This window comes from Nicotiana tabacum, chromosome 3 (genome assembly GCF_000715075.1).
Source record: "Nicotiana tabacum cultivar K326 chromosome 3, ASM71507v2, whole genome shotgun sequence".
NCBI lineage: Eukaryota > Viridiplantae > Streptophyta > Magnoliopsida > Solanales > Solanaceae > Nicotiana > Nicotiana tabacum.
Window position 1 is genome coordinate 101,252,063 of NC_134082.1, and position 25,408 is coordinate 101,277,470.

General features: G+C 38.5%; 1 protein-coding gene and 1 non-coding gene across 2 annotated transcripts; one reads left to right on the forward strand and one right to left on the reverse strand.

Moving 5' to 3' along the window:
- Nucleotides 1-294: 294 nt before the first annotated feature.
- LOC107825456 (uncharacterized) lies at nt 295-1,868 on the forward strand. The gene is made up of 3 exons (XM_075245097.1): nt 295-1,239; nt 1,423-1,514; nt 1,706-1,868. The coding sequence occupies exons 1-3, from the start codon at nt 295-297 to the stop codon at nt 1,866-1,868; spliced, it is 1,200 nt and encodes a 399-aa protein (XP_075101198.1).
- Nucleotides 1,869-9,487: 7,619 nt separating this feature from the next.
- On the reverse strand, nt 9,488-9,594 carry LOC142179637 (small nucleolar RNA R71). Its single transcript, XR_012708182.1, has one exon. It is a non-coding gene; the product is annotated as a small nucleolar RNA R71 (small nucleolar RNA).
- Nucleotides 9,595-25,408: the final 15,814 nt, after the last annotated feature.

Genomic DNA, 25,408 nt, shown 5'->3' on the forward strand with positions numbered 1-25,408 from the left:
TTAATGTGAAATGTTTAACATTCACAATTCTTCAGAATAATTTTGTCCTTCTTCTTATTTATATATTATATTTTTTTTAAAGTAAGATAATTAAATTTTTAAAAGGGTAAAAAAATAATTTAACTTTTGACTTAAGGGCTTCCCACTTTTAATATAGTATAAATAAATAATGTAGTGAACCTATATGTTGTGGATGAATCTGGCCCCCTTATTGAGTGTATTCCCAATATTGTTAATTATAGTGAATCATTTCAGATTTTAGATAAAGCTGGTATTGACTGTACCTTAAGTGAAATGGGTTCTGACTCTAGTTCTAATTCTGAGGGATGTGATTCTGAAGGATATGATTATGAAGAATTACATTTACTCAAAACTCAAAAAAAGAGAGACATAACTGAGAATCTAAATGATTACAAGGAGATATATAAAGCCATGGCCTTTAAGGACATACCAGAAGCTAGGAAGTTTATGAAGTTGTATGTTCTAGCCAATAAGAAAGTCTTAAAATTGAGGAAGAGTGACAAAAGGAGGGTTAGATATAGATGCATTGTGGGATGTCACTTTCTTTGTTTAATATCCAAAGATGGTAATGCAGGGGTTACTGTAAAGACATTAGAGTCAGAACATAATTGTGGCACTACATATGATAATAGTACTGTTGATTTCAATACCATTGCACATTACTTTAAGGGAAAGCTACAGGATAATCCTAAGTATAAGGTAAGGGAGATGGTACTTGATTTGAAAAGAATTTTTGAGTTCAATGTGAGTCATGGGAAGTGCAACATAGCAAAAAAAATGATATTGGAGACCTTAGATAGAAGTTTTGCAGATAAATACAACAAACTTAATGTTTATGTCATTGAATTGAATGGGAAGTGCAACAAACTTAATGTTTATCCAGGTAGTGATGTAGTGATTAACATTTCAAAAAATGCACTTGAAAATGGGAAAACAAAATTCTTGAGGATGTATGTTTGCTTCAAAGTTATGAAGATGGAGTTCAAGTTAGGGTTAAGACCATTTATTGGTGTAGATGGCACATTTCTAAAAGGGAAAGTCAAAGGTCAATTGCTAGTTGTTGTTGGACAGGATGTACAAAATCATGTTTATCCTTTGGCAGGGGCAGTTGTTGATAAGGAAACAAAACATTCTTGGAACTGGTTCCTACAATTACTTCAGGGATCTCTAGACCTTAAGGGACGAGAAAGAATCACCTTCATGTCGGACATGCAAAAGGTAATTTTTCTGAATCACCTTTATTCTGTCCAGTTTCTAGTTCTGATTTTTTTTCTTTCTGTTGTCAACTTAATTCTGTCCAGTATCTACTTCTGATTTTTTTTCTTTTTGTTGTCAACTTGATTCTATCCAGTTTCTACTTCTGATTTTTTTTCTTTCTATTGTCAACTTGATTCTGTCCAGTTTCTACTTCTGATTTTTTTCTTTCTGTCATCTACTTCTGTCCATGGGTTAATTGAGGCAATTAAAACTGTTCTACCACAAGCACATCATAGGTTTTGTGTTAGACATATTGAGGCTAACTAGTGCAAGACATACAATACTGGAAAATGCAAAAAGAGCTGATTTGGTGGTGTTCATGATGCACTTATGAAGAAGAGTTCAAAAATCAACTAAGCAAGCTAGGAGAGTTGAACAAAGATGCAGCAAAAAGTTTATTGAAGTACCTATCACAGTCTTGGTGCAGAGCTTATCTAGATACAATTTGTAAGAATCAGTCAGTTGACAACAATTTGACTAAATCATTTAATTCATGGATTCTGGAAGCAAGACAAAAGCCAATTATTAAGATGTTGGAAGACATAAGACTCAAAGTTATGAACATGATGACAAAACAAGCTAGTACATGAAGCAATGAGTACAGTCAAAGGAGCCTAGAATTATACAATAAATTCATGGAGATTGCTCAAGTGTGTAAAGTTAATTCCAATGGAGAAGGAGGATATGAAGTTAGTGAAGGGTCTAACGAGAATTATGTCAACTTAAGCATAAAGAACTGCCCAAATTTTTTCTGCATTAGGGTCTGTTTTAACTATCCAGATTTTTTGTCATAACTGCCCAGTTTTTATTGCATTAGGGTCAGTTTTAACTGTCCAGATTTTTGGTCATAACTGCCCAATTTTTTCTGTTTAAAACAAACTGACCAACACAATAAATCTAAAGAATTCAAAATGCATTCATGAAAATTTACACAAAATGCCATAGTGCATTGCACAAAATTCATTCATGAAAATCTGGATTCATTACAAGCTGACCAACAAAAAACATTCATTAAGATCTGGATTTACAACAAGTAACTACATTAAAACCTTACTGCACTAAACAAAATGCTGAATTCATTTCATCATCAGTGCCACAATAAATTCGACTAACAGTGCAAATGAAACCATAATGAACATCTTCATGTGCATCATTTTCACTTCCATCCCCCTTGCTTTATTCACTTCAACATCATTTATAGCCTCCAAAACATCAACTTTTTCCATCAATTTGTCCATTTCAAGCTTGCACGCATCCAACAACATATTCAACGTCCTGATTTTGACATTGGCAACATTTAATTTAGACTTGAAATCGTTGATTACTATCAACGCTTTGTCCGGAGGGATTCGTCTTGTCATTCCCAATATCCACATGTCTCATTCTTACAAATATAAACAATAACTATGTTAAAGAACAGAAAAAATTAAAAAACAGAAAAAATAAAACTTTAAATACATCAACGTTTAATGAGTCACCAACAAAATTTACACTTACTTCTGGTTTAGCACACTTGTAGAATCTCCTTTCGGGGTTGTTTGTAGTCGTCGAAGTGAAGCTGTTCGCAATCTCCCCAGAGTAGCACCTCCTTCTCGATGTAATGCTAGAACTAGACATAGAAACAATACTATCAGAGTTGATTGGTCGAAGAAAAAGAAGAAAGAATTTTAATTGAGAAGTTTAGTTGAGAAGAAGAAAGAATTTTAATTGAGAGGGAGGGACATCTACTGAGAAGGAGCGAACAAATTAGGGTTCACACGTTAATAAGGGTGAAGGGTCTAGAAGGGTTAGGGCCGGGTTGGGTAATGAGTTAGGTCGGACCCATTATATATTTAATCGGATGGTTTTAAGCTTGCCACATGGCCCTTCCATTAAAATAAGGGCATATATGTATAATAATATAACGTCAGGGGTTTGGATGTCCTAATAATATAACTGAGGGCTTTTTTAAACTATTGATGATAATAGAGAGACAGATCAGGCCATTTTCCGTAAATTAAAATAGCTGCTCAAGTTCAATATAATTGTTTGCCATGGTGTTCTTCCAAATTTTTTAAAAGTTTGTACAAACGTCACAAGTCTTAATTCATCCAAAATCTACGTATTCACCGAAGGATTGGTCATTATGACATATTCTCCGCCAGTTTTTATCCAACCAAATTTACCCTAATCCACTTATTTGGAGCCCTACAAATATAGTAGTTTTTTAAAAGGAGGCGGCATTGGCAAAGTGTTTTACCTGGGGTGGCACATGTGTAACTCACAAGCAACGTGATATAAATGATAATAGGTGAATTGAACTATAATTAGACCCTAAAGAACCACCTTCTTGTATAGTTTTTATGGTATAAAATGATAACAAAATTCTCTGATTAGTGCTTTTCATGCTTTGCAGGCTATATACAATAAAAGAAGTATATGGAGTACTTTTGGGATCAATTACGGAGAAAAAGAGGACAATCTTATAATATCCGCTAAGTGCACCACGCGAAGGCAGCAAAACCAGAACTGGAGATAGACTGTCGCGGTCCCGACGTAACCGCAGTCAGACTACGGCAGAAGGCTGTTACGGATTCTGAGAGGCTATTTGGCCGCGGTCCTGGTGTCACACCTCCTTTTTCTGCCCCCGCGAGGGTACAAGGAGTTTTTCCAATTAAAGGACAATCGAAACGGGATTTGTTTATTTATTTCAGAGTCGCCACTTGGGAGATTTAGGGTGTCCCAAGTCACCAAGTTAATCCCAGATCAAGGAAAAGAATGACTCTGTATTACAGTCCGCGAACCAGAAATCCGGATAAGGAATTCTGTTAATCCGGGAGAAAGTGTTAGGCATTCCCGAGTTCCGTGGTTCTAGCACGGTCGCTCAACTGTCATATTCGGCTTGTTTATCTGATTTTATACAATTATGCGTTCATGTGCAAGTTTTATCCCTTAGCCGCTTTTATTATTTTGTATTTATTGTTATTATTTTACAGAGAATTGCAACATTGTGAAAATGTATTTCAAACCACGTCACAATCAATGCACCCGTGGTTGTTGGCACATTTCAACTCTGTTGAGATTTGGATTTGGGTCACATAAATGTGCACCCGAGTTTTAAGAAAATTAAATTATTAAAAGGCGTGCCTAAAGCGACTAGCGTATCATTTACTTTGGGTAGGGCCGTGAAATTTTGCTAAACGGTCCATCCCGAAGTCTAAGCAATTTTAAAGCAAATATTTACTGAGGGCCCCGCAATTTTGTATTTTTATTCGGCGAGGCTCATCTCATTCTTATTTTTAAAAGGAATTTGCAACGTCATGGACATGCATCTCGGACCACGTCACAATCAATGTACCCGTGATTAGAGACACATTTCGACTCCGTTGAGATTTGGATTTGGGTCACATAAATGTGCACCCGAGTTTAAGAATGTAATTTAATTAAATCGCATCTAAAGAGTCTAACGCGTTATTATCTTTGGGGAAGGCAGTGAAATTCACTAAACAGTCCATCCCAAATTCTAAGTATTTATTATGACCAATTATTGAGGGCCCCGCAATTTACATTTTTTATTTGGCGAGGCTCGTATCATTATTTTTAAAAGGATAATCTTAGCATGACTACATTTTCTATTTTTCGTTTTCTAAAATAAATGAAGAAAAGGTCCTACTTTATTTACATACTTTCGAGTTATTATAGTTAAGTTTCGAAAGTGAGTCGTTTAAAGAGTTTACAACAGCGCATAGAATATTCTACATACAGACAGTAAAAGAAAGAAAAGACTACATTAAACTACAACTTCAAATCTTTCTCATTTTTGCATTCATGCTTCGAGTGGCTTACACGATGAACCAGTGTATCAGTTTGTGTACCTGGTATTTGGAAAGCAAGGAAAGAAGATGAAGATCAGTAGAAGTAGCAGTAGTGTAAATACACAGCAACAACAACAACCCAGCAACAATTCGACCCAGGTTCAGGGCCCAGAAAACTTTGAAGAAAACCGAACAACTCAATAGAACAAACCCAAAAGTATGTAAACACACTAAACAGCAACAACCCACGCGTGTATTAAAACCCGAAACTAAACTCGTTTCTCACTTAGTTTTTGTTTTCTCTTTTTAAACTCTATCACACTCTCTTCAGATTTTTCAGAATGTATTTCTCTCTCAAAAATGTTCTCCCCCAAAAATCCTTCTTTTTCATTCAATCCCCTCATCCCCCTTTATATACAAAGCAAGACCCAATCTTCTTCCACTATGTGCACACTTTAACTTTTATTATTACCCACACTTTTACTTTAGTAAAAGTAGTCAACGTGGGCCCCCCGTGTTTCCTCTTTTTGAAAAGTAGTCAAAGTGGGCCCCCATGTTCTCTCTTTTTGAAAAGTAGTCAAAGTGGACCCCCTTGTTCCCTCTTTTTGAAAAGAAGACATCATTATCCACCTTTTCCTTTTTGCTTTTATCATTATGTCTGGTCCCCACAATAATTAAATAACCTATAATTGGTTAATTCCCGTTTTACCCCCTAAAACTACTGTTACGCCCCGATTCAAAATCTGTTTAAACTTCAAAAATTATCTAAGAACTTAAAATTAAATTACCAGCTATAACCAATCCTTAATCCAGTTTAATCAACAAATTCAAACTTAAACGATGAACAACAAAGCAACAATCAGAATTATTTTGATTAAACAATATTTTTAACAACAAACCTATTTTCAGATTCAACAACAATAACAAACAAGTATATTCAAATCATTGAGCTCAAATTCAAATTAAACTTAAACAAAACAAATAAACATATTCAAATCACTAAACTCAAATAATCAATTGATCTTCAAATTAAATCCAACAACATTACAACCAAGATGAATGATTCAAACTAAATCAAAAACTAAGGACCAACACATAAACACTCACATTAAATCACTTGATAAAAACTAACAAGCTTCAAACAATAAAATGAACACGAATTAAATCTAAATTAAACAACAAAGATGAATGATTCAAACGATTAAACGAACATATTTCTATATTAAAACTAAATCCTTTTAAATTAATAAAACAAACTGAAGAAATAATTAATTGAACTTCAACTTAAATCTAACAACATTACAATTAAACTAACAATTTCTACCTAAAACATAAACAAAATAAATAAATAAAACAAACTGAAGAAAAATAAAAAAAAATGATAAACACGAATTGGTTAAACCAACTAACCGGATCGGAATAACGACGAACTCGAACGGAAACGGAAAACTTGAACCAAGACTGCCAACAACCTAACGGATTTTGACTTCAACGACAACCCACATTCTCTTTTAACCTCGACGAACTCAGAACGACAAACGACTGTGTATGAACTATTTCGACAACCCCAACCAAAGCTTCGAACAAATGACGATGCTATTCTGTGGATATAGCAGAAGCGACGTTACTGGATGCTACTGGACGACGATGGTCGTTTGGACGTGACGACGACGAAGAAACCGGTGAAGCTAGCTGAAACTTGACGATGGTTCGACGCTCGCCGAAGAAGATGAAGCTGGAGCAGAAGAAGCAGCAGTCATGGGAGGTTGGAGCTCGACGGACTATGTTTGTTCAACAGATGGTCGTTTAGGTGGACGTTCATGGCTGGACGTGGAGGAGTAGGCTGTCGTTGCTGGTTTTTCTGGCAATGGAAGCGACGATAATGGCAAAGCTCAGAGACGACGGGGGAACAACAGTTGGTTGTTGGTGGCTGGTCGTGGCAGAATGTTGGACTGGAGGTTTCTTGGTGGAGCAATGTTCATGGAACGAAGAAGAAGATGATGGTGGTTTGGGCAGTGGTGAGCGTGTGTGTGTGTCGACGAATAAGACGCGGAGGGCAGCCATGGATGAGCTTGGAGAAGCTGTGTGTGGTTGAAGACGATGGAGGGGGCAGCCATGGTCGTTTGGACGAAGCTGCAAGGGGAAGCCATGGGAGGTGGGGCTTGGAGCAGGAGGAGAAAGAGAGGAAGAAGAAGAAAGATGGGGGGCGGGTAGTTTAGGGTTTTTTGGTTTATTTTTTTTGTTTTGTTTTTGTTTTGTGAAAAATGAAAGAAAAAAAAATGAAAAGGGGGTTTGGGTCTTTTTGGGTTATGGACTGGGTCGACCCAGTTCGAAATGGACTGGGTCGTTTGGGAAGATTGGGTCTCTTTGGGCCTGTGACTTGAATTTGAAGAAGAGCCCCATTCCGATTTTCTTTGTATTTTTGCTCTTTTCTTCTTTTATTTTTCTAAAACTAAATTCTAAAAAGCCTTAAATTATTATTAAGTTATAAAAGCGCAAATTAACTCCCAATAACAATTAACGCACAATTAAGTAATAATTAAGCATAAAATTGTACATTTGGACATTAAATGCTAAAAATGCAAAAGATGCCTATTTTTGTAATTTTTAATTTTTGTAAAACAAACTTAATTACTAACAATTGTAGACTTAAATCCTACATGCAAAATGTGACATATTTATATATTTTTTATTAATTTTAACAAATAAACATGCACAGACGAATACAAATAATTATCCAAAAATGTCACAAAAATTCTCAAAATTGCACACCAAGGAAAATCATTTTATTTTGAATTTTTTGGGAGTAATTCTTTCATAGGGCAAAAATCACGTGCTTACACCTGGCGTAACCGCGGTAGGACCGTGATAGGAAGCGGAAAATTGAGGGACTAAAGTGCAAAATACGGGATTTTTAGCACAAAACCCTATATTAAACAATAGAACTCGTCCAAGGGAGGAATGAAATGTTTTAGAAAGTACTTTGGAAAGAGAAACAAGTGTGAGAGATCACCCAAAACATCATATTTTCTTCTTCTCTTTATTTTTCTTGCAATTTTGATCATGAATATTTTCATAGTTTATTTACCCATTGTCATGAGTAGCTAAATCCTTTGTCTAGGGTTTTGATGGAACCTATTGAAGGATGAACTTCTTGATTATGTTAATATAGTTTGCCAGTTTAATCTCTATTTGTTCAACTACGTGTTTGTTGTAGTTAATTGACAAGATCCTCAATTAGCTGTACCTAATTAGTATGCATAACTCGGGAGAGAGGGCATATTTAGGTGATTGTTGAACAACACCACTCCCAAAGTATAAGAGGGATCTATAACTGCGGGTTTAAAGGCGGGATTAGGGATAACAAAGTCTTGGGTGCAATCTAAAGTGAACTGTAATAAACAAAGCCAGCTAGCGTATCTCGGGAGAGTGCGTCTAGTAAATTATCGTGATTACTCGGGAGAGATTCACAGTAAAAAGAGTGTTCATGGTTGATAGAGATGTGTTGGTAAATCTATATGAAATATAAACAATTCCATCAATAAGGGAAATCACTACCTTGGAACCTTCTCATTATTGTTCACAACAGCATATTTAGTTTACAACTGTTTATTGACTTTCAATCTTAGTTATTAAATATACCATCAACTGTTATTCACAACGTTTGGGGAAGTTGATTCTAAAGAATTTAGTAAGTCCAACGAAAGTAATTGATAGGTTAATTCTCTGTGGATTCGACTCTGGGCATAAATACTCAGGTTATATTTGCAACGTCCGCATTGTCCTTTTATAAGGCATAGTTGGGCATGATCAAATTTTGGCGTCGTTGCCAGGGAATTAATGGTGTTATCAATTACAATTGAAAGGAATGCATGCCTAGAAACTCATCAAGATCTGGTGAAGTATTTGAAGCATTATCAGATCCCGAGAAAATTTTCAAGGCATTGAATCGGGCTAATCGGAAAAACAAACAACAACCAACAACTGCACACTTCGAAACAGTCATGGGGGATCACGAGGAAAACCCAGCGGTACCAATAGTGCCAGAGGCTGCTCTCTATGACTGGGCACAACCCACAGCTGAAAATCTGTCCACAGCCATTGTAGTTCCGCAGATACAGGCTGAGTCATTCCAAATTACGAATAACATGTTGCACTTGTTGCAGAACAAGGGACTATTTTTGGGGTCGCAAGTCGAAGATCCTCATCAGCACTTAAAGAACTTCTTCTCTATCTGCAAAACCCAAAGGCAGCCCAACGTAACTCCTGAAGCAATCAAGCTGTTATTGTTTCCATTCTCAGTGACAGGAGCTGCCCAGACTTGGCTAAACTCACTTCCCATAAATTCTATAACAACTTGGGATGAGTTAGTCAGGCAATTCCATAACAAGTTCCACCCACCCAATAAGACTGCTCAACAAATTGATGAAATTTTGAGTTTTAAACAGAGACCAATGGAGACACTGCATGAAACATGGGAGCGCTTTAAAGGGATGCTGGTTATATGCCCGCACCATGGTATTCCAGATCTGATGTTGGGGCAGCGGTTTTACATGGGATTGTCAGATAGCGTGAAGAACATTGTTGATGCTTCAGCTGGTGGAGCATTTTTTAGCAAAACATGGAGAGAAGGCCAGAGTCTGCTTGACAAGATGACAAAAAATTCGGGATGGACAACCAGGAATGCACCTATCACTCCAGTGGTTCACTCAGTGCCCTTAGATCCATCCAACTCTATGGCTGAAAATATGGCCACCTTATTGACACAGATGAGTATACTCACCAAAAAGGTGGAAGAGTCAGGGCAGAAGTAGCAGGTACACAACGTAGATACTACCAATGGGGGCTTGTGCGCATCTTGCATTAGTTAGCCAATCGGTAACCAATGGAATGAAGAACATGATCATCACCACTACCCTGAAGACATGAATTATGTGTCTAATTATGGAGGCCAGAGACAGGGTGGTCAGAATTGGGGCCAGCAAAATCAGCAATACAGGCTAGTCCATGCACAATTCAACAATGGAAACATGGGAGGTATGAGTCCCCCCTAACAATATGGCACCTTACCCAAGGCCACATGGATATAATAATCAGAATCAGCAGCAGGGGTATTACCCTCTTCAGCAGCAGCATGGTGGAAGGCAGGAAGATGGGTTTGCTAGACTTGAGGCAATGATACAGCAGGTTATTGGGTCTAATGCAAAGATTAATGAGAGAGTGGATGCACATGATGCAGCAATCAAGAATATTGAAGTGCAAGTGGGTCAAATTTCTATGTATCTGAACAATCGTCCTCCTGGGACGCTACCTGCAGACACCTAGATAAATCCAAAAGATCAAGGCCCAAAGCAGTTGATGGCGGTAAGTCTACGTAATGGCAGAGATCTGGAAGTAGAGCAAGAGAGGGATCGACAAACTAGACAAGCTGAGACACTTATACCAGTGCCCATTGAGCTGGATGAGTCAACGAAACTGATGGAGGTGCCAGTCCAGCCTGCCCAGGAAGAAAATAACATTCAGAATGCGACCGAGAAAGAATCTGAGACAATCCAGGAACCAATAGTTGATGTAGCAGCTGATAAGGATCAATCCCAGTTGATTGGGAAGAAGAGACCTCCTGCACCTTTCCCTTAGAGGCTGGCTAAGTACCAAAAGGAGGAGCAATACAAGAAGTTCTTCGAAATACTGAAACAAATCCAGGTAAACATACCATTGATTGAAGCTTTGAAGGAGATGCATGGGTATGCAAAAATGATGAAGGACTTGATGTCCCGAAAGTTTGATTTCCAAGACTTGGCCACAGTTACTCTTACTCAGACATGTAGTGCAGTGGTGACTAGACCAATTGCAGAAAAGTTGTCTGACCCAGGGAGCTTTACAATTCCATGCACTATTGGTAATTTTGCTTTTGCTAAAGCACTGTGTGATCTAGGGGCCAGCATCAATCTTATGCCCCTGGCGATTTACAAGAAGCTGGGCATTGGAAGAGCTAGACTCACTTCTATGTTGTTGCAGTTGGCTAACAGGACAGTGAAACGACCCTCTGGTATACTGGATGATGTGCTAGTTCAGGTAGGAAAATTTGTGTTCCCTGTAGATTTTGTGGTCTTAGACTGCAGAGTGGATGAAGAGATTCCCATAATTTTGGGAAGACCATTCTTGGCCACAGGGAGAGCTCTCATTGATTGTGAAACCGGGGAGCTCAAGATGAGATTGAACGATGAGGAGATAACATTCAATGTGCAGAAATCTATGAGGCGACCAAGTGAATTCGCCAATTGTTCTCTTATTGATGCTGTGGACATAATAGTGGATACTGATGATGAGGTGCTAACCATTGAGGACCCCCTTGCTGCATGTTTAATGAATTTGGATGAGGTTAATGGAGAGGAACTGGCGGAATGGGTGTTGTCATTAGAGGGTAGAGGGTTTTTTGATAGAACTCTAGAATTTGAGCCCTTGCAGTTGGAAAATCGAGAGACTCCTCCAGCCAAGCCATATATCGAAGAACCACCAAAGCTGGAGTTAAAGCCATTGCCCAACCATCTCAGGTATGAATTCCTTGGACCTAACTCCACATTACCTGTTATTATCTCATCTAGTTTGTTAGATGTGCAGGCGTAACAACTCTTGCCGGTACTTAAGGAGTGCAAGACTGCCATTGGGTGGACCATGGCAGACATAAAGGGGATCAGCCCCGCCTACTGTATGCATAAATTTCTACTGGAAGAGAGACACAAACCTTCCAGGGAACACCAAAGAAGGTTGAACCCTAACATGAAGGAAGTGGTGAAGAAAGAACTAATAAAGTGGTTAGACGCGGGAATTATCTTCCCAATCTCTGACAGCAGCTAGGTTAGCCCAGTTTAATGTGTACCTAAAAAGGGTGGCATGACGGTAGTTAAGAATGATAATAATGAATTGATCTCTACAAGAACAGTCACGGGCTAGAGAATTTGCATGGATTATAGAAAAGCTAAATCTAGCCACCCGGAAAGACCACTTCCCACTTCCCTTCATTGATCAGATGTTAGACAGACTGGTAGGGAGGTCACACTTCTGTTTTCTGGACGGGTACTCAGGATACAACCAGATCTTCATTGCACCGAAGGATAGAGAGAAGACCTCTTTCACTTGCCCTTATGGCATTTATGCCTTTCGGAGGATGCCCTTTGGCCTATGCAACGCACCCGCCACATTCCAACGATGCATGATGGCCATATTCACTGACATGGTAGAGGACATAATAGAGGTGTTCATAGATGACTTCTCAGTGGTAGGGAATTCATTTGATGAGTGCCTGATAAATCTGACGCGAGTGCTGAAATGGTGTATCGAGACTAACCTGGTTCTGAACTGGGAGAAGTGTCACTTCATGGTACAAGAAGGCATAGTCTTGGGGCATTGGGTGTCAAGAAAAGGAATTGAGGTGTATCGTGCTAAAGTGGATGTAATAGCAAAGCTACCTCCTCCAACTTCAGTCAAAGCAATCAGAAGCTTCCTTGGGCATGCCGGTTTCTACCGGAGATTCATAAAAGACTTCTAAAAAATTGCCAATCCTCTCTGTAAGTTGTTAGAAAAAGATCACCCTTTCTTGTTTTCTGATGATTGCAGGGTAGCATTCGAGGAGCTGAAAAAGAGACTGGTCACAACACCTATCATTGTTTCCCCCAACTGGGAGCAACCATTCGAACTCATGTGTGATGCCAGTGACTACGCAGTGGGGGCAGTACTGGGACAGCGGAAGGACAAGCTGATGCATCCAATATACTATGCTAGTAGAATGCTAAGTGGAGCCCAGCTGAACTATACTGTGACTGAGAAGGAGATGTTGGTTGTGGTGTTTGCTTCGACAAGTTCAGATCGTATCTGATTGGTTCTAAGGTAATTGTATACACTGATCATGCAACTCTAAGGTACTTGATTGAGAAGAAGGAGTCTAAGCCGCGCCTGATTCGTTGGGTGTTGCTGCTACAAGAATTCAACCTTGAAATTCGTGACCGTAAGGGCACAGAGAACCAAGTCACTGATCATCTATCACGACTTGAGGGAACTGAAAATGCAGTTGAGGTTGAAAATATTCTGGAAACCTTTCCATACGAGTAGCTACTCGCTACTATTCTTGAGAAAGTGCCATGGTATGCAGATTTTGCAAATTACCTGGCCTGCGGTATAGTTCCCTATGACCTTTCATCTGTACAAAAGAAAAAGTTTTATTGTGACTGCCGCATGTATTATTGGGATGAGCCTTACCTGTTTAGAATTTGTGGTGACAATATGATCCGGAGGTGTGTCCCCGAGATAGAACAATCTTCTATTTTGCAAGCTTGTCATGCATCGGCTTATGGAGGACATTTTGGAGGGGTCAGGCCAGCTGCGAAAGTGCTTGAGGTCAGATTCTTTTGGCCAACAGTGTTTAAAGATGCGCACCAATGGGTGAAGGGCTGCAATGAATGTCAGCGGACCGGGAACGTTGCCCGTCGCCATGAGATGCCCATGAACCCAATACAAGAGGTGGAAGTGTTTGATGTCTGGGGGATTGACTTCATGGGTCCCTTCATCAGCTCCTATAGCAATAAGTACATACTTGTTGTTTTGGATTACGTGTCCAAATGGGTAGAAGCTGCAGCGTTGCCCACTAATGATGCAAGAGTGGTGGTGGGTTTTTGGAAGAAGAACATATTCACCAGATTTGGGACACCAAGAGCGATTATCAGTGACGGTGGCACTCACTTCTGTAATAGAGCTTTCGAGAAGTTGCTTGCAAAGTATGATGTACGCTACAAGGAGGCTACCCCTTATCACCCGCAAACTAGTGGGCAGGTTGAAGTGTCCAACAGAGAGATAAAGAGTGTGCTAACCAAGACTGTGAACGCCACAAGAACTGATTGGGCGAAAAGGTTAGATGATGCACTCTGGGCCTATAGAACTGCTTTTAAAACACCGATTGGTATGTCACCATATAAGTTGGTGTTCGAGAAGGCCTGCCATTTGCCAGTGGAACTTGAACATAGAGCGTGGTGGGCACTGAAACAGCTGAATCTAGACATCGAGGCTACGGGCACAACGAGGATCACAGAATTGCATGAGCTCGACGAGTTCAGACATCTTGCTTTTGAGAGCACAAGGTTGTACAAGGAAAGAATGAAGAGGTTGCACGACAAGAACATTGTGGAGCAAAATTTCAATCCTAGAGATATGGTGTTGCTTTATAACTCACGATTAAGGCTATTTTCGGGTAAACTCAGGTCACGATGGTCTGGACCATTTAGAGTGGTCGAAGTTTTCCCTTCAGGTGCTGTCGAGATTGCCACAGAGAAAGACTCTCGTACATTTAGAGTCAATGGGCAGAGATTGAAACTATATGTGGGCATGAGCGAACCAAAGGAAGTGTCTGAGCTACACCTGACTGAGCCACAGAGTTCGAGCGAGCCTTAAATGCGCTTATCTGCGTCGTGCCGCGACGTTAAATCAGGCGCCGTGTGGGAGGCAACCCATGAATCTATTGTAAGTGTAATGCATAAATTCAAAGAAAAAAAAGTAGCAGGAACACGCCCAAACCACGGTACCAGCGTAACCGCAGTCGGACCGCGGTCAAGGACCACCTCTGAAATAAGTCTACCGCGGTCCCAGCGTAACCGCGGTAGGACCGTGGTCAAATACCCCCTCTGAAAGAGGTTTACCGCGGCAGACCAGCGCGGGCCAGGTAAGTTTCAGAATTTTTTTCCTTCCCCCCCCCCCCCCTTTAATAAACCTAACCCCCCACTATTCCCCCAAACCCTTCTTTTCTTCAAACCACCCGCATCCCCCATCCCCTTCTCTCTTCTCTTCTCTCTTTCACACTCTCTTATCCCTCAAACCCCCATTGTTGCCCCTCCTTTATTCTCCATCTCTCTCTCTCTCCACCACCTATCCCTTCCATTCATCCTCAAGGTAAGCTTCTCTATTCTTTTCTCTTTCTTTTACACAACTTAGTGTAGTGTTTTAGTGTAAAAAAAATTCTTTCTTTTTTTTCTTTCCTTTTCTCCATTATTTGCTTCTTTTGGCCATGATTGATGTTTAAATGGTTGGGTTTTCATTGTGCTTAATTTGGCGGCGATTTTTAGAATGTATGGAGGCCTAAACAAATTTTTTAGGGTGAAGCTTGGTGGAGGGGCCTAAATGGCCAAAAATTGGGGTGTGTTGTAAAATTTTGGAGCACTTTGTGCCCTTCTTAGTTTGTGGTGGTGGTAGCATTTGACATGATTCACTTATGGGAGATTGTGTGGGTATTATATGGCGGAATTGTAGAATTAATAGTGGTGTGAGGGCAATAGTGGAGGTTGTCAACTTTGGGCACCTTACTAATTGGGTATACTGGCATTGTTTGACAAAAGGAAATTGTTTGGTGCCATCGAGTGGAGAAGTCTGAGTACCCATCCGACTGGCACATATTAGGATGCATCTGATTGTTACCCTGAATTGTCAGCAGGTAATATGGCCCGAAAAAGGCGAAAGAGCTCGGCAAGCACTTCCCAAATGCCAATATATAATGCCACCAGATTCCAGTCACAAGAGGCAGAGGACGCGTTTCATGATAAGGCCACCAAAAGCTTTATCCCTAAGATTCTTGTTGATAGGGCTGCCCTCCGTATGGAAAAAGCAGACATGTATGAGGAAATCAGACGGAGGGAGATGGAGTTCTTATTTGATGAACCTGAGACGGCAAACCCGATGATAGTCCGGGAGTTTTACGCGAACTGCCCGAAAAATTTGTGTCGGTCTGTGATTGTGCGGGGCAGGGTGGTAGATGCCTCAATTCTGAAGATTCGCCAGGTCTTGCAGCTTCCCCAGTTCACTAGTGACATTGATCATTACCACGACGCCCAAGGGGTCACTTGGGACACTATGATTGAGACAATCTGCGCAGGGGGTCGACCAATCTGGCTACAGGAAAACATTACCCTTCACTCCAAGTCGTTCACACATGAGGCTAAGTGTTGGTTCACCATTATTTTCAGCCGGTTATTTCCCACGGGCAACACGACAGATGTGAACCACTTACGGGCTCTATTGATGTGGTGCTTCGTCACCAAGAAAGACTTTGATGTGGCGAGAATTATTGGAGATGAAATGATCCTTCGGTCACCTCTGCTATCTAAGGGGTTTTACTTCCCCTCACTTGTGACGAGGTTGTGTCTGCTGGATGGTGTCCCCACCAATCCTGCAGATGGAGCTTTGCCCGCAAAAGCGGCATTCAGAGCTTCAAAGATCACAGTGGGCAGAGATGCACCCACAACCATTGAGCTTGATGATGAGGATGACACCCCAGCACCCATGGCACCATCCAGGAGATCCTATGATGGAGCCGGATCCTCTCAGCAACCCTATACTGGGGCAGGGTTCTCTAGATCACAGTCCAGCCGACCTATGTTGCATTCTTTGGAGGAAGAGGTGACAGATCTTCGCTCCTCGGTGGATGGCATGCATGTGCGTATGGATGCCATGTCTCAGCGGCATGCCAGGTCTAAGAGCCGGATGATAGCTTGGTTCCGTGCTTTGGGGAGGGCTTGTCATGTGGATCCCAGCACTGTCTCCGACTCCGAGTGATGCTCGGGGAAGTCTTCTTACCCTTCTGCACTTTATTTGTGTTATAACATGGGGACATGCCATACTCTTTTTGTGTGGGGTGGGAGATTTGCTTTGGTGGTGTATTATTAGTGTACATATATATTGGTTGTAAAATAAATAAATGTAGGAGACTCTTCCTGAGGACGGACCACTTGGACAGTACTCTTGAGGGAAGTAGTCCATTTAGATTTTTTTATTTTATTTTTCTTTTTAGGTAGTGTAGTAATTCCTTCTCGGTTTTTCTTTTGACCATGGTTCTTTTCCAAGGGATTTTCTTGAACCGGGTTAGGTAGATTTTTCTTTAATATTTTTAGGACCTTTAGGACTCTATTGGACTAAGATGGGTGAAGGCAAGAATGCAACCCGTAATGTACACACCTGCAAATAACTAAAACGAATTTGAGGGTGCGACGTCTAGGCTCGTTTGTAGATTCGTAATTTTATGCCTTAATTCTGCATACCTTGTCTTTCTTGAACGCTCACGTGAGTGTGTTGACAAACTAATTCAGAATGAGTTACATGCCAAGTGTGTCTGAGATAATACTTGTATTATGTGCTTGCATGCGATACCTAGAACTTGCCATGTGTGTTTGCAAAGCGAAATAGAAGTTGTTTGGTCTTAGAGATGATTGAGGCATTTCCTTGTGTAGCATGTATAATTATGAATCCACCTATACATATTGCCATAGTTAACCCCTTCGATCCTGAAGCCTGTTCTTTGATAACCTTACAACAACCTACATCCCTGTGTTTGAATAGTTTGACTGTTTGAACCTGTACCTCCTAGAAGCACTTGAATCGTTAAAGAGCATATAAAAGTCAAAGTGTAGGGTAGTAACGGAGTGGGAAAAGGAAAATCAGGAAAATACTTGAATGGTGCAATGGCTGTTAAAAAACAAAGAGGCCAGTTGCACCTAAAGAAAGTGGGGGTAGCCTATGAAACAAGTGTGGAAGAATGATTGGGTTGAACATGGAAATTGGAATAAAGGGAACAATTGTATTAAAAGTGCTTAGGGAGGTTAGTCACTATATCCAAATATATCCTAATCGTCCTTTAGCCTACATTATAACCAAATAAAGACCTCTTGATCTTGGACTGAACAACTCGATTAGTAGAGTATTACACTAAGGGCAAGCGTATGGTGTATCTGTGTGGCATGTGAATGTTCTTTGCTGAGAGTGAGTGGATTCATTCTATCTATAGTTCCTTGTTGCTTGATTTTATGTGTGTGGAACTTCTCTCAGAAATGTGATGTGAGGGCATGTGACTCAGGAAGAAAAAGCGAGTTTTCACCTCTGTTTAGAGTAACTAGAGTAAGCACGAGTGTGGCATGGCATTAGAGTCTTCATCTGAGGTGTGGATGTTGTACTACTTGGGTTGTTCTTTCATAATGGCGGGTGTGACATAAACTAGGTAATGCATCGAACGATTAGGCCTAGAAGTGTGGTTCAACTTGCTCGAGGACGAGCAAAAATTTAAGTGTGGGGTGTTGATAATAGGTAAATTGAACTATAATTAGGCCCTAAAGAACCACCTTCTTGTATAGTTTTTATGGTAAATAGTGATAACAAAATGCTCGGATTAGTGTTTTTCATGCTTTGCAGGCTATATACAATAAAAGAAGTCTATAGAGTACTTTTGGGATCAATTACGGAGAAAAAGAGGCCAATCTTAAAATATCCGCTAAGTTCACCACGCGAAGGCAGCAAAACCAGAACTGGAGATGGACTGCCGCGGTCCCGGCGTATCCGCGGTCGGATCGCGGCAGAAGGCTATTGCGGATTCTGAGAGGCTAGTTGGCCATGGTCCTGGCGTAACCGCGGTAGGACCGCGATAGGAAGCAAAAAATTGAGGGACTGAAGTGCAAAACACGGGATTTTTAGCCCAAAACCCTATATTAAACAATAGAACTCGTCCAAGGGAGGAATGGAATGTTTTAGAAAGTACTTTGGCAAGAGAAACAAGTGTGAGAGATCACCCAAAACATCATATTTTCTTCTTCTCTTTATTTTTCTTGCAATTTTGATCATGAATATTTTCATAGTTTATTTACCCATTGTCATGAGTAGCTAAATTCTTTATCTAGGGTTTTGATGGAACCTATTGAAGGATGAACTTCTTGATTATGTTAATATAGCTTGCCAGTTTAATCTCTATTTGTTCAACTGCGTGTTTGTTGTAGTTAATTGACAGGATCCTCAATTAGTTGTGTCTAATTAGTGTGCATAACTCGGGAGAGAGTGCATATTTAGGTGATTGTTGAACAACACCACTCCCAAAGTATAAGAGGGATCTATAACTGCAGGTTTAAAGGCGGGATTAGGGATAACGAAGTCTTGGGTGCAATCTAAAGTGAACTGTAATAAACAAAGCCAACTAGCGTATCTCGGGAGAGTGCGTCTAGTAAATTATCGTGATTACTCGGGAGAGATTCACGGTAAAAAGAGTGTTCATGATTGATAGAGATGTGTTGGTAAATCTATATGAAACATAAACAGAAGGGATTCCATCAATAGGGGAAATCACTACCTTAGAACCTTCTCATTATTGTTCACAACTTAAGCATATTTAGTTTACAACTGTTTATTGACTTTCAATCTTAGTTATTAAATATACCATCAACTGTTATTCACAACGTTTGGGGAAGTTGATTCTAAAGAATTTAGTAAGTCCAACGAAAGTAATTGATAGGTTAATTCTCTACCGATTCGACTCTGGGCATAAATACTCAGGTTATATTTACAACGTCCGCATTGTCCTTTTATAAGGCATAGTTGGGCGTGATCATTTATTAGAGCAATTTATGCAAAATATTCATTGAGTAATCTAAATAATATTTAAAATAGATAGATTATATATAAAATGATTAACATACAAGAAAGAATTATAACATTAATTTAATTATCTAAGGACGGTCATATAATTACATTGTGAAATTGTAACTCACCAAATTATTAATTATAGGACAATACGTTATATTGGTTATGTATGCTTAAATACTTAAAAGTAAAGTGTATAAGGCAGGTAGGACGAACATATATAAATTACATTTTTAAATAAAAGAAAACATGTAAAATGCAGACGAGGGAACTTTGCGTCAATCAGTAGAGATATTAGTGTTTTTTGTTGTTGTTTCGAAGTGTTTAGGAGTCGTTTAGTTTGTAATAAAAAATAAATCTGTGTTTATATTATATGGATTATAATACGAGATTAAATGATAAACAATTTAATATTTAGTGAATTTACGTTGTTCGATAAATATTTGGTTTATTGAATTAATAAAAAATGGCATATACAAGGCATATATAATACTCTGATGTAATATGTGTTATGTTTCATAATATATAAAGTTGCTTAAACTTTTCTTTTAAATTTTAGCCTTTGACTATGTGTCATGATCCAAGTTTACGTGACTGGCACCTGGCACACTACCAGACCTGAGTAAATCGAACCGCATATGTACCCCAACCATATACATGAAAATCAATCTTATTGCGGAAGCTTTTTGAAAATCATATATATTTTTAAATTAAATCATTGAATATTTTCACTTCAAAATCATATTTGACGTCTTTCATAATAATAATAAAAAAATATCTATTTTCATATATTTCATGTACAATCTCATTAGTACATCTCATCACAACTATTTATGGAGTCTTTATATCAAAAAATAAAAATAAGCACTTGAGAAATTCCCAACTAAAGAAAATAAGAATAACATGACAGATACCATAGAATAGAAGTGGTGCCTCGCCATATATCTCGAGAAGAGAGTCGTCTTAAACATAAGTTCGCTCATGACATGGCACACATCATTCTAAAATATGTAAAGCAAATCGGGCCTCTAGAGGGGAAGCCTATGAAGGTTAATAGCCTGTTTGGCCAAGTTGGAGAAATCAGCTTATTTTGAGAAGTGCTTTTTTCAAAAGTGCTTTTGAAAAAAAGTACTTTTGGAGAGAAGCAGTTTGTGTTTGGCTAATCAGTCTGAAAAACACTTTTGAGAAATAATTTGTGTTTGGCCAAGCTTTTTAGAAAGTGCTTTTAAGTGTCAAATTACGAATAAAGACATGAATAGATTTACTTAATAATTAATATTATAAGTAAATAAATAATATCAAAATTTTGTTATTACATGCAATAATTTTAAAAAAATCATTTTATTTAAGTAAAATATGAAAATAAAATTAAAAAGTACTTAATTCTTTTAATATAAGTTAAATATATTAAAATTCCTTCAACAAATATAAAAGCATTCACCCCTAAAGTCACTATATATTAGAAAGTTTTCCTAAGAATAAGAAGAAATATTTATAAATTAATATCCTAAGTATTAGGTTTAAGGGTTATTTTGGTATATACTATATTTGTTAAGGGTATTTTAGGTAAGAAGAAAAGCCAAAACTGCTTCTGTTTCTGCTTTTGGAAAGAAGCTTATTTTTTCTGCTTCTCTGAAACTGCTTCTGTTTCTTCCCAAAAGCAATTTTTTCCCAAATAAGCTTGGCCAAACACCTCAAATTAGGAAAAAAGAGTGCTTTTGGAAAAACAAGCACTTTTTTTCTCTTGAGAAGCTTGGCCAAACAGGCTATAAGTATACCGTCACATAGGATAAGACTTAATAAACAAAATTATGCATTCAATATTTGATATAATAAGATAATAATCATGTTCTTTATCATTTTAAGTGAAAAGATAAGTAAGATATAAACAATTATATAAATTTTTAAAATATTTATATTTATTTATGATTTTAATAAAAATCATACAAACCATTTCAATTCTATTATGTAATTAAAATCAGTTTCGGTCCTTAAAAACATAAGAAAATTATTCTTTACCTTTCATCGGAAGTAATATACCAATACCGACATAATAAATAATCATTAGGTGATCAACCTAGCAACAAGTTTGACCCTAGATGTTCGGACGGCTTCCCGTAGTACTATCAAGTTGACATAACCTCTTTACCTTAAGTAATGATAATTTGCCCTCACAATGTGAAGCTCTATCCCACAAACTTCGGCTTAGTCTTAGAACGTATACCTACACTAGCATGTGAAGTTTCAAATTTATGACCTTAATTTTCGAACCAATCTCGATAATTTCCACTAGTTACTTTTAAAATGTTTGATATTTCAAAAATAATCTATCATAGTAGCCTCGTGGCCAATCCAAACCAAACCATTAGAGCAAAATCAAACACATAATTTTTTTTATGTTAAATCCTTTAGCAATTTAATTTATCTTTTAAAAATATAACCAGTACTATTCATTGATCAAGTTTCAAAAGAAATAATTTTCATGAAAACATATTTTAGCACTCAAATATTTTATTTTTTTATCAACAACATAAGCTTTTAATAAAAACTCATAATGTCAGCCTCAAGTTTCATTTTGCCGACAAAATTTTAAAGCAACACTGTCACACCGTCTTTTTTCCGAAGGGATAAAGAGTTTTTCTCAATTAAAGTGATATTATTCGGAATGAGAATATATATTTATTTCAGAGTCGCCACTTGAAATAATTTATGGTGTCCCAAATCAGCGATTTATTTAAATTCCCAAATTGAGGAAATTCGTCTCTGTTTTAAAGTCTGCGAAAATCAGAAGATCGGTAAGGAATTTTTTTAAGCAAGAAGAAGGTGTTAGGCATTCCCGAGTTTCGTGATTTTAGCACGATCGCTCAACTATTAATAATTGACCTAATTATCTGATTTATTACATGTTTAAAACCTATTGTGCATTTTTAACTTTTTAACCACTTTTAATTAAATAATTAATCGCTCTTAATATTTATGGAATTTTATTGAACAAGTCGCTATGTCGCACACTGACCATGCCAGGGGAACCGTACCCATGACCATGATGATTTATTGTTAATCGCACCAAAAGCAAGCTACGATGTTCATAATTTGATTATTTATTTCCCTAAGTTTTAGGTCTTCGTGAAGGTAAGTGGGTTATGGTATTAGTTTTGAGGAAATAAGACATTAGCAGATTATGGAATTCAAATTGCTATAAAAATGTAGGCCAAATGCCAAACTAAATCGATATTTGATTAGTAATCCACAATGAAGAACAATGGTTCTGCCTTAACTCACAACAGAAACCTAGCCTTGCATAAGATAAACCAAGTATATACTAAGTTCAAAATTACGAGCAAAATTCGCACAAACTCAAAAACGGCCTCACATGGGAATTTCATTTACAGTACCCAATTTCAAACTAAAAATGCAACTGAACTTAGAATAATCCTCTTGTGTGCTTCCTAGTTTTTCTTCTGGCTCTCTGAATCGCATGTGTGAGTCTATGAATCCAGGGAGAGAAAAGAAGGCGCACATTTGAGGGATTTGAGAGAGAGATGAGCGAGAGGAGTGACAAGAGTGATCGTTTGGGGTGAGAAAATGAGTGTGTAGATGCTGATGAGAGAGTGAGAAGGGAGGAGGGGTCTGGTTGGGCCACACGGGTCGAGCAGGTAGGGTTTTGGGCCGCTGGAAATAGGCCAATTTGGAACAAGAAGCAAAAGACCTTGTTCCTCTTTTATTTGATCTTCCAAAAATAGCCACATTACTACTTATTGAATTTGTTTTGTCACAATAACTTAATTAGTATTTTAACTAATTAATTAACTAATTGATTAAAGCTAATGTATTTTTTTGTGATTTTTGTTTTAACCATGTTTGTAACCTATGATTAATTCCTAAATACAATTAACACACTAAAAGATAGAATATTTTTGATGATTTTTTACGATTTAAAAAAATATATTTTTAAATATGCATGAACACCGCGAATAATGTAAAACAAATAAAGAAAAACTCCGAAAATTCTATAAAAACCATTAAAATTATTTTTGGACTATTTTTAGGAGTAATTTCCATGTGGGACAAAATTAGGTGCTCACAGCTGTCCCTCTTTGCTCGAGAACATGAAAGTTTTCGGGCAAAGATAGTGAGCAATAATGAACAATTTCTGCTCGTTTGATACTCCTTTGGAAACATTTTGAAAACGTTTGACAGAATCTTGCTTCAGGGTTGCCTATATATCCTTGGCTATAAAGAAATCAAGTCAGTGTAGTTCTAAAAATTTCGGTAGCTGGGACTACCGGAAGAGCTGTGAGTTCACTGTTGTTGTTGCTTGCTGAACTCCTTATTACACCAAAACAAACTTATCAACTATGAGTTACAAGATTCCTATTTATAAGTCTTTCGAAGCTTGATCTTGAGTCTTGGTTGGTTTTTCTCACAGACTCTGATCTGAATCTTGATGCTTGTTAGCTGCAGGTACCAGTTTATTCTTCTATGGTTTCTTCGGATCAAAACGAGACATACAAAGCATCCAGGGTATTCTTCTATGGTTTCTTCGGCTATGACCAGGGGAGACATTCCTGCTGCTGAACCTACGCGAGATGGGAGAATTGATCGACAAAAGCATCCAGTCTGGAGAGGGTCCTTCTGGGACCAAGTAGATTAGATTTATTTGCTTTCATTTCAAATGTAATAAGGTCAAGAGCCATTAGTGACATTATCTTATTTAGTTTCATTTTGGTTCGTTTACTTTTGCTTTAATGAAATGAGGCAATTATTGGCACTAAACTTCTCTAAATTTATTTATCGCTAGGCCTACCTCGGGCACAACGAGGCTCCCAAATTAGGACACGACTTTACATTCCCGCAATATGTGTTTAAATATTGCAATCATTTCAGAATCCTTACTGACTTGTTTACCTTTTTGTTTTTTCTTTATTTCTTATTCTCATCCCCTAAGGTTGGTTCGCTCATACTGGCATCATTAGCATATCACACCAGATCTAGAGGCCCTCCACCTCGTCCTCTTCCAAGCAAAGGCAAATGAAAAGCAAAAATGGACGATTTAACGTGGTATTCAAAAGGAGAATGCTGAGAACACAAAAACTTCAGATGGACGGAGTACCCCGACACCAAATGATCTAGTCTTGAGGTTGGAACAAAAGATATTAGAGCTACAAGGAGAGCTTGAGCAGGTCCGCAACTTGGCAAACTTGTCACTCACCCTGAATATCCCCGAAATCAACCAACAAAACACAAAGAACCCAGCAACTCCCCAAAACACACCAAGCCAACATCCGCAAAACCCTCCTACACCGCATCAATATGCAACCCCACCCCAAAATCTCAATCCCCTACCAATACCAACTCCGCCACAACACCATCATCAACCAATTCATTACTCGTCAACCGCCACTTATCATACTCCCCAGAATATACCACAACCCATTCCTGACCCTCATAACTCTACCAATGACCACCACTACACCCAGGCACCGGGAACTTACCAAAACAACCCCATATATGTGGAAACCGTGCCTCACTCTATCCAACCAATCTCCTATACTCCAAAATCCTCCGAGAAGGACCTGCTCATTAAAAACATGGCTGAAGAACTAAAGAAGTTGATGAGTCGAGTTCAGGGTGTCGAAAGCGATAAAGGAATAGAAAGTTACAATTATGAAGACCTATGCATACAACCGGATGTAGAACTGGCGGAGGGATACAAATCTCCCAAGTTCGAGATATTTGATGGTATAGGTGATCCCAGGGTTCATCTGAAGACGTATTGTGACAAGCTTGCCAAGGTCAGGAAAGACGAAAAGATCCGAATGAAACTCTTTATGAGGAGTATTACTGGAGATGCTTTGTCTTGGTACATTAACCAAGATCCCAAGAAATGGTCCAATGGGTGA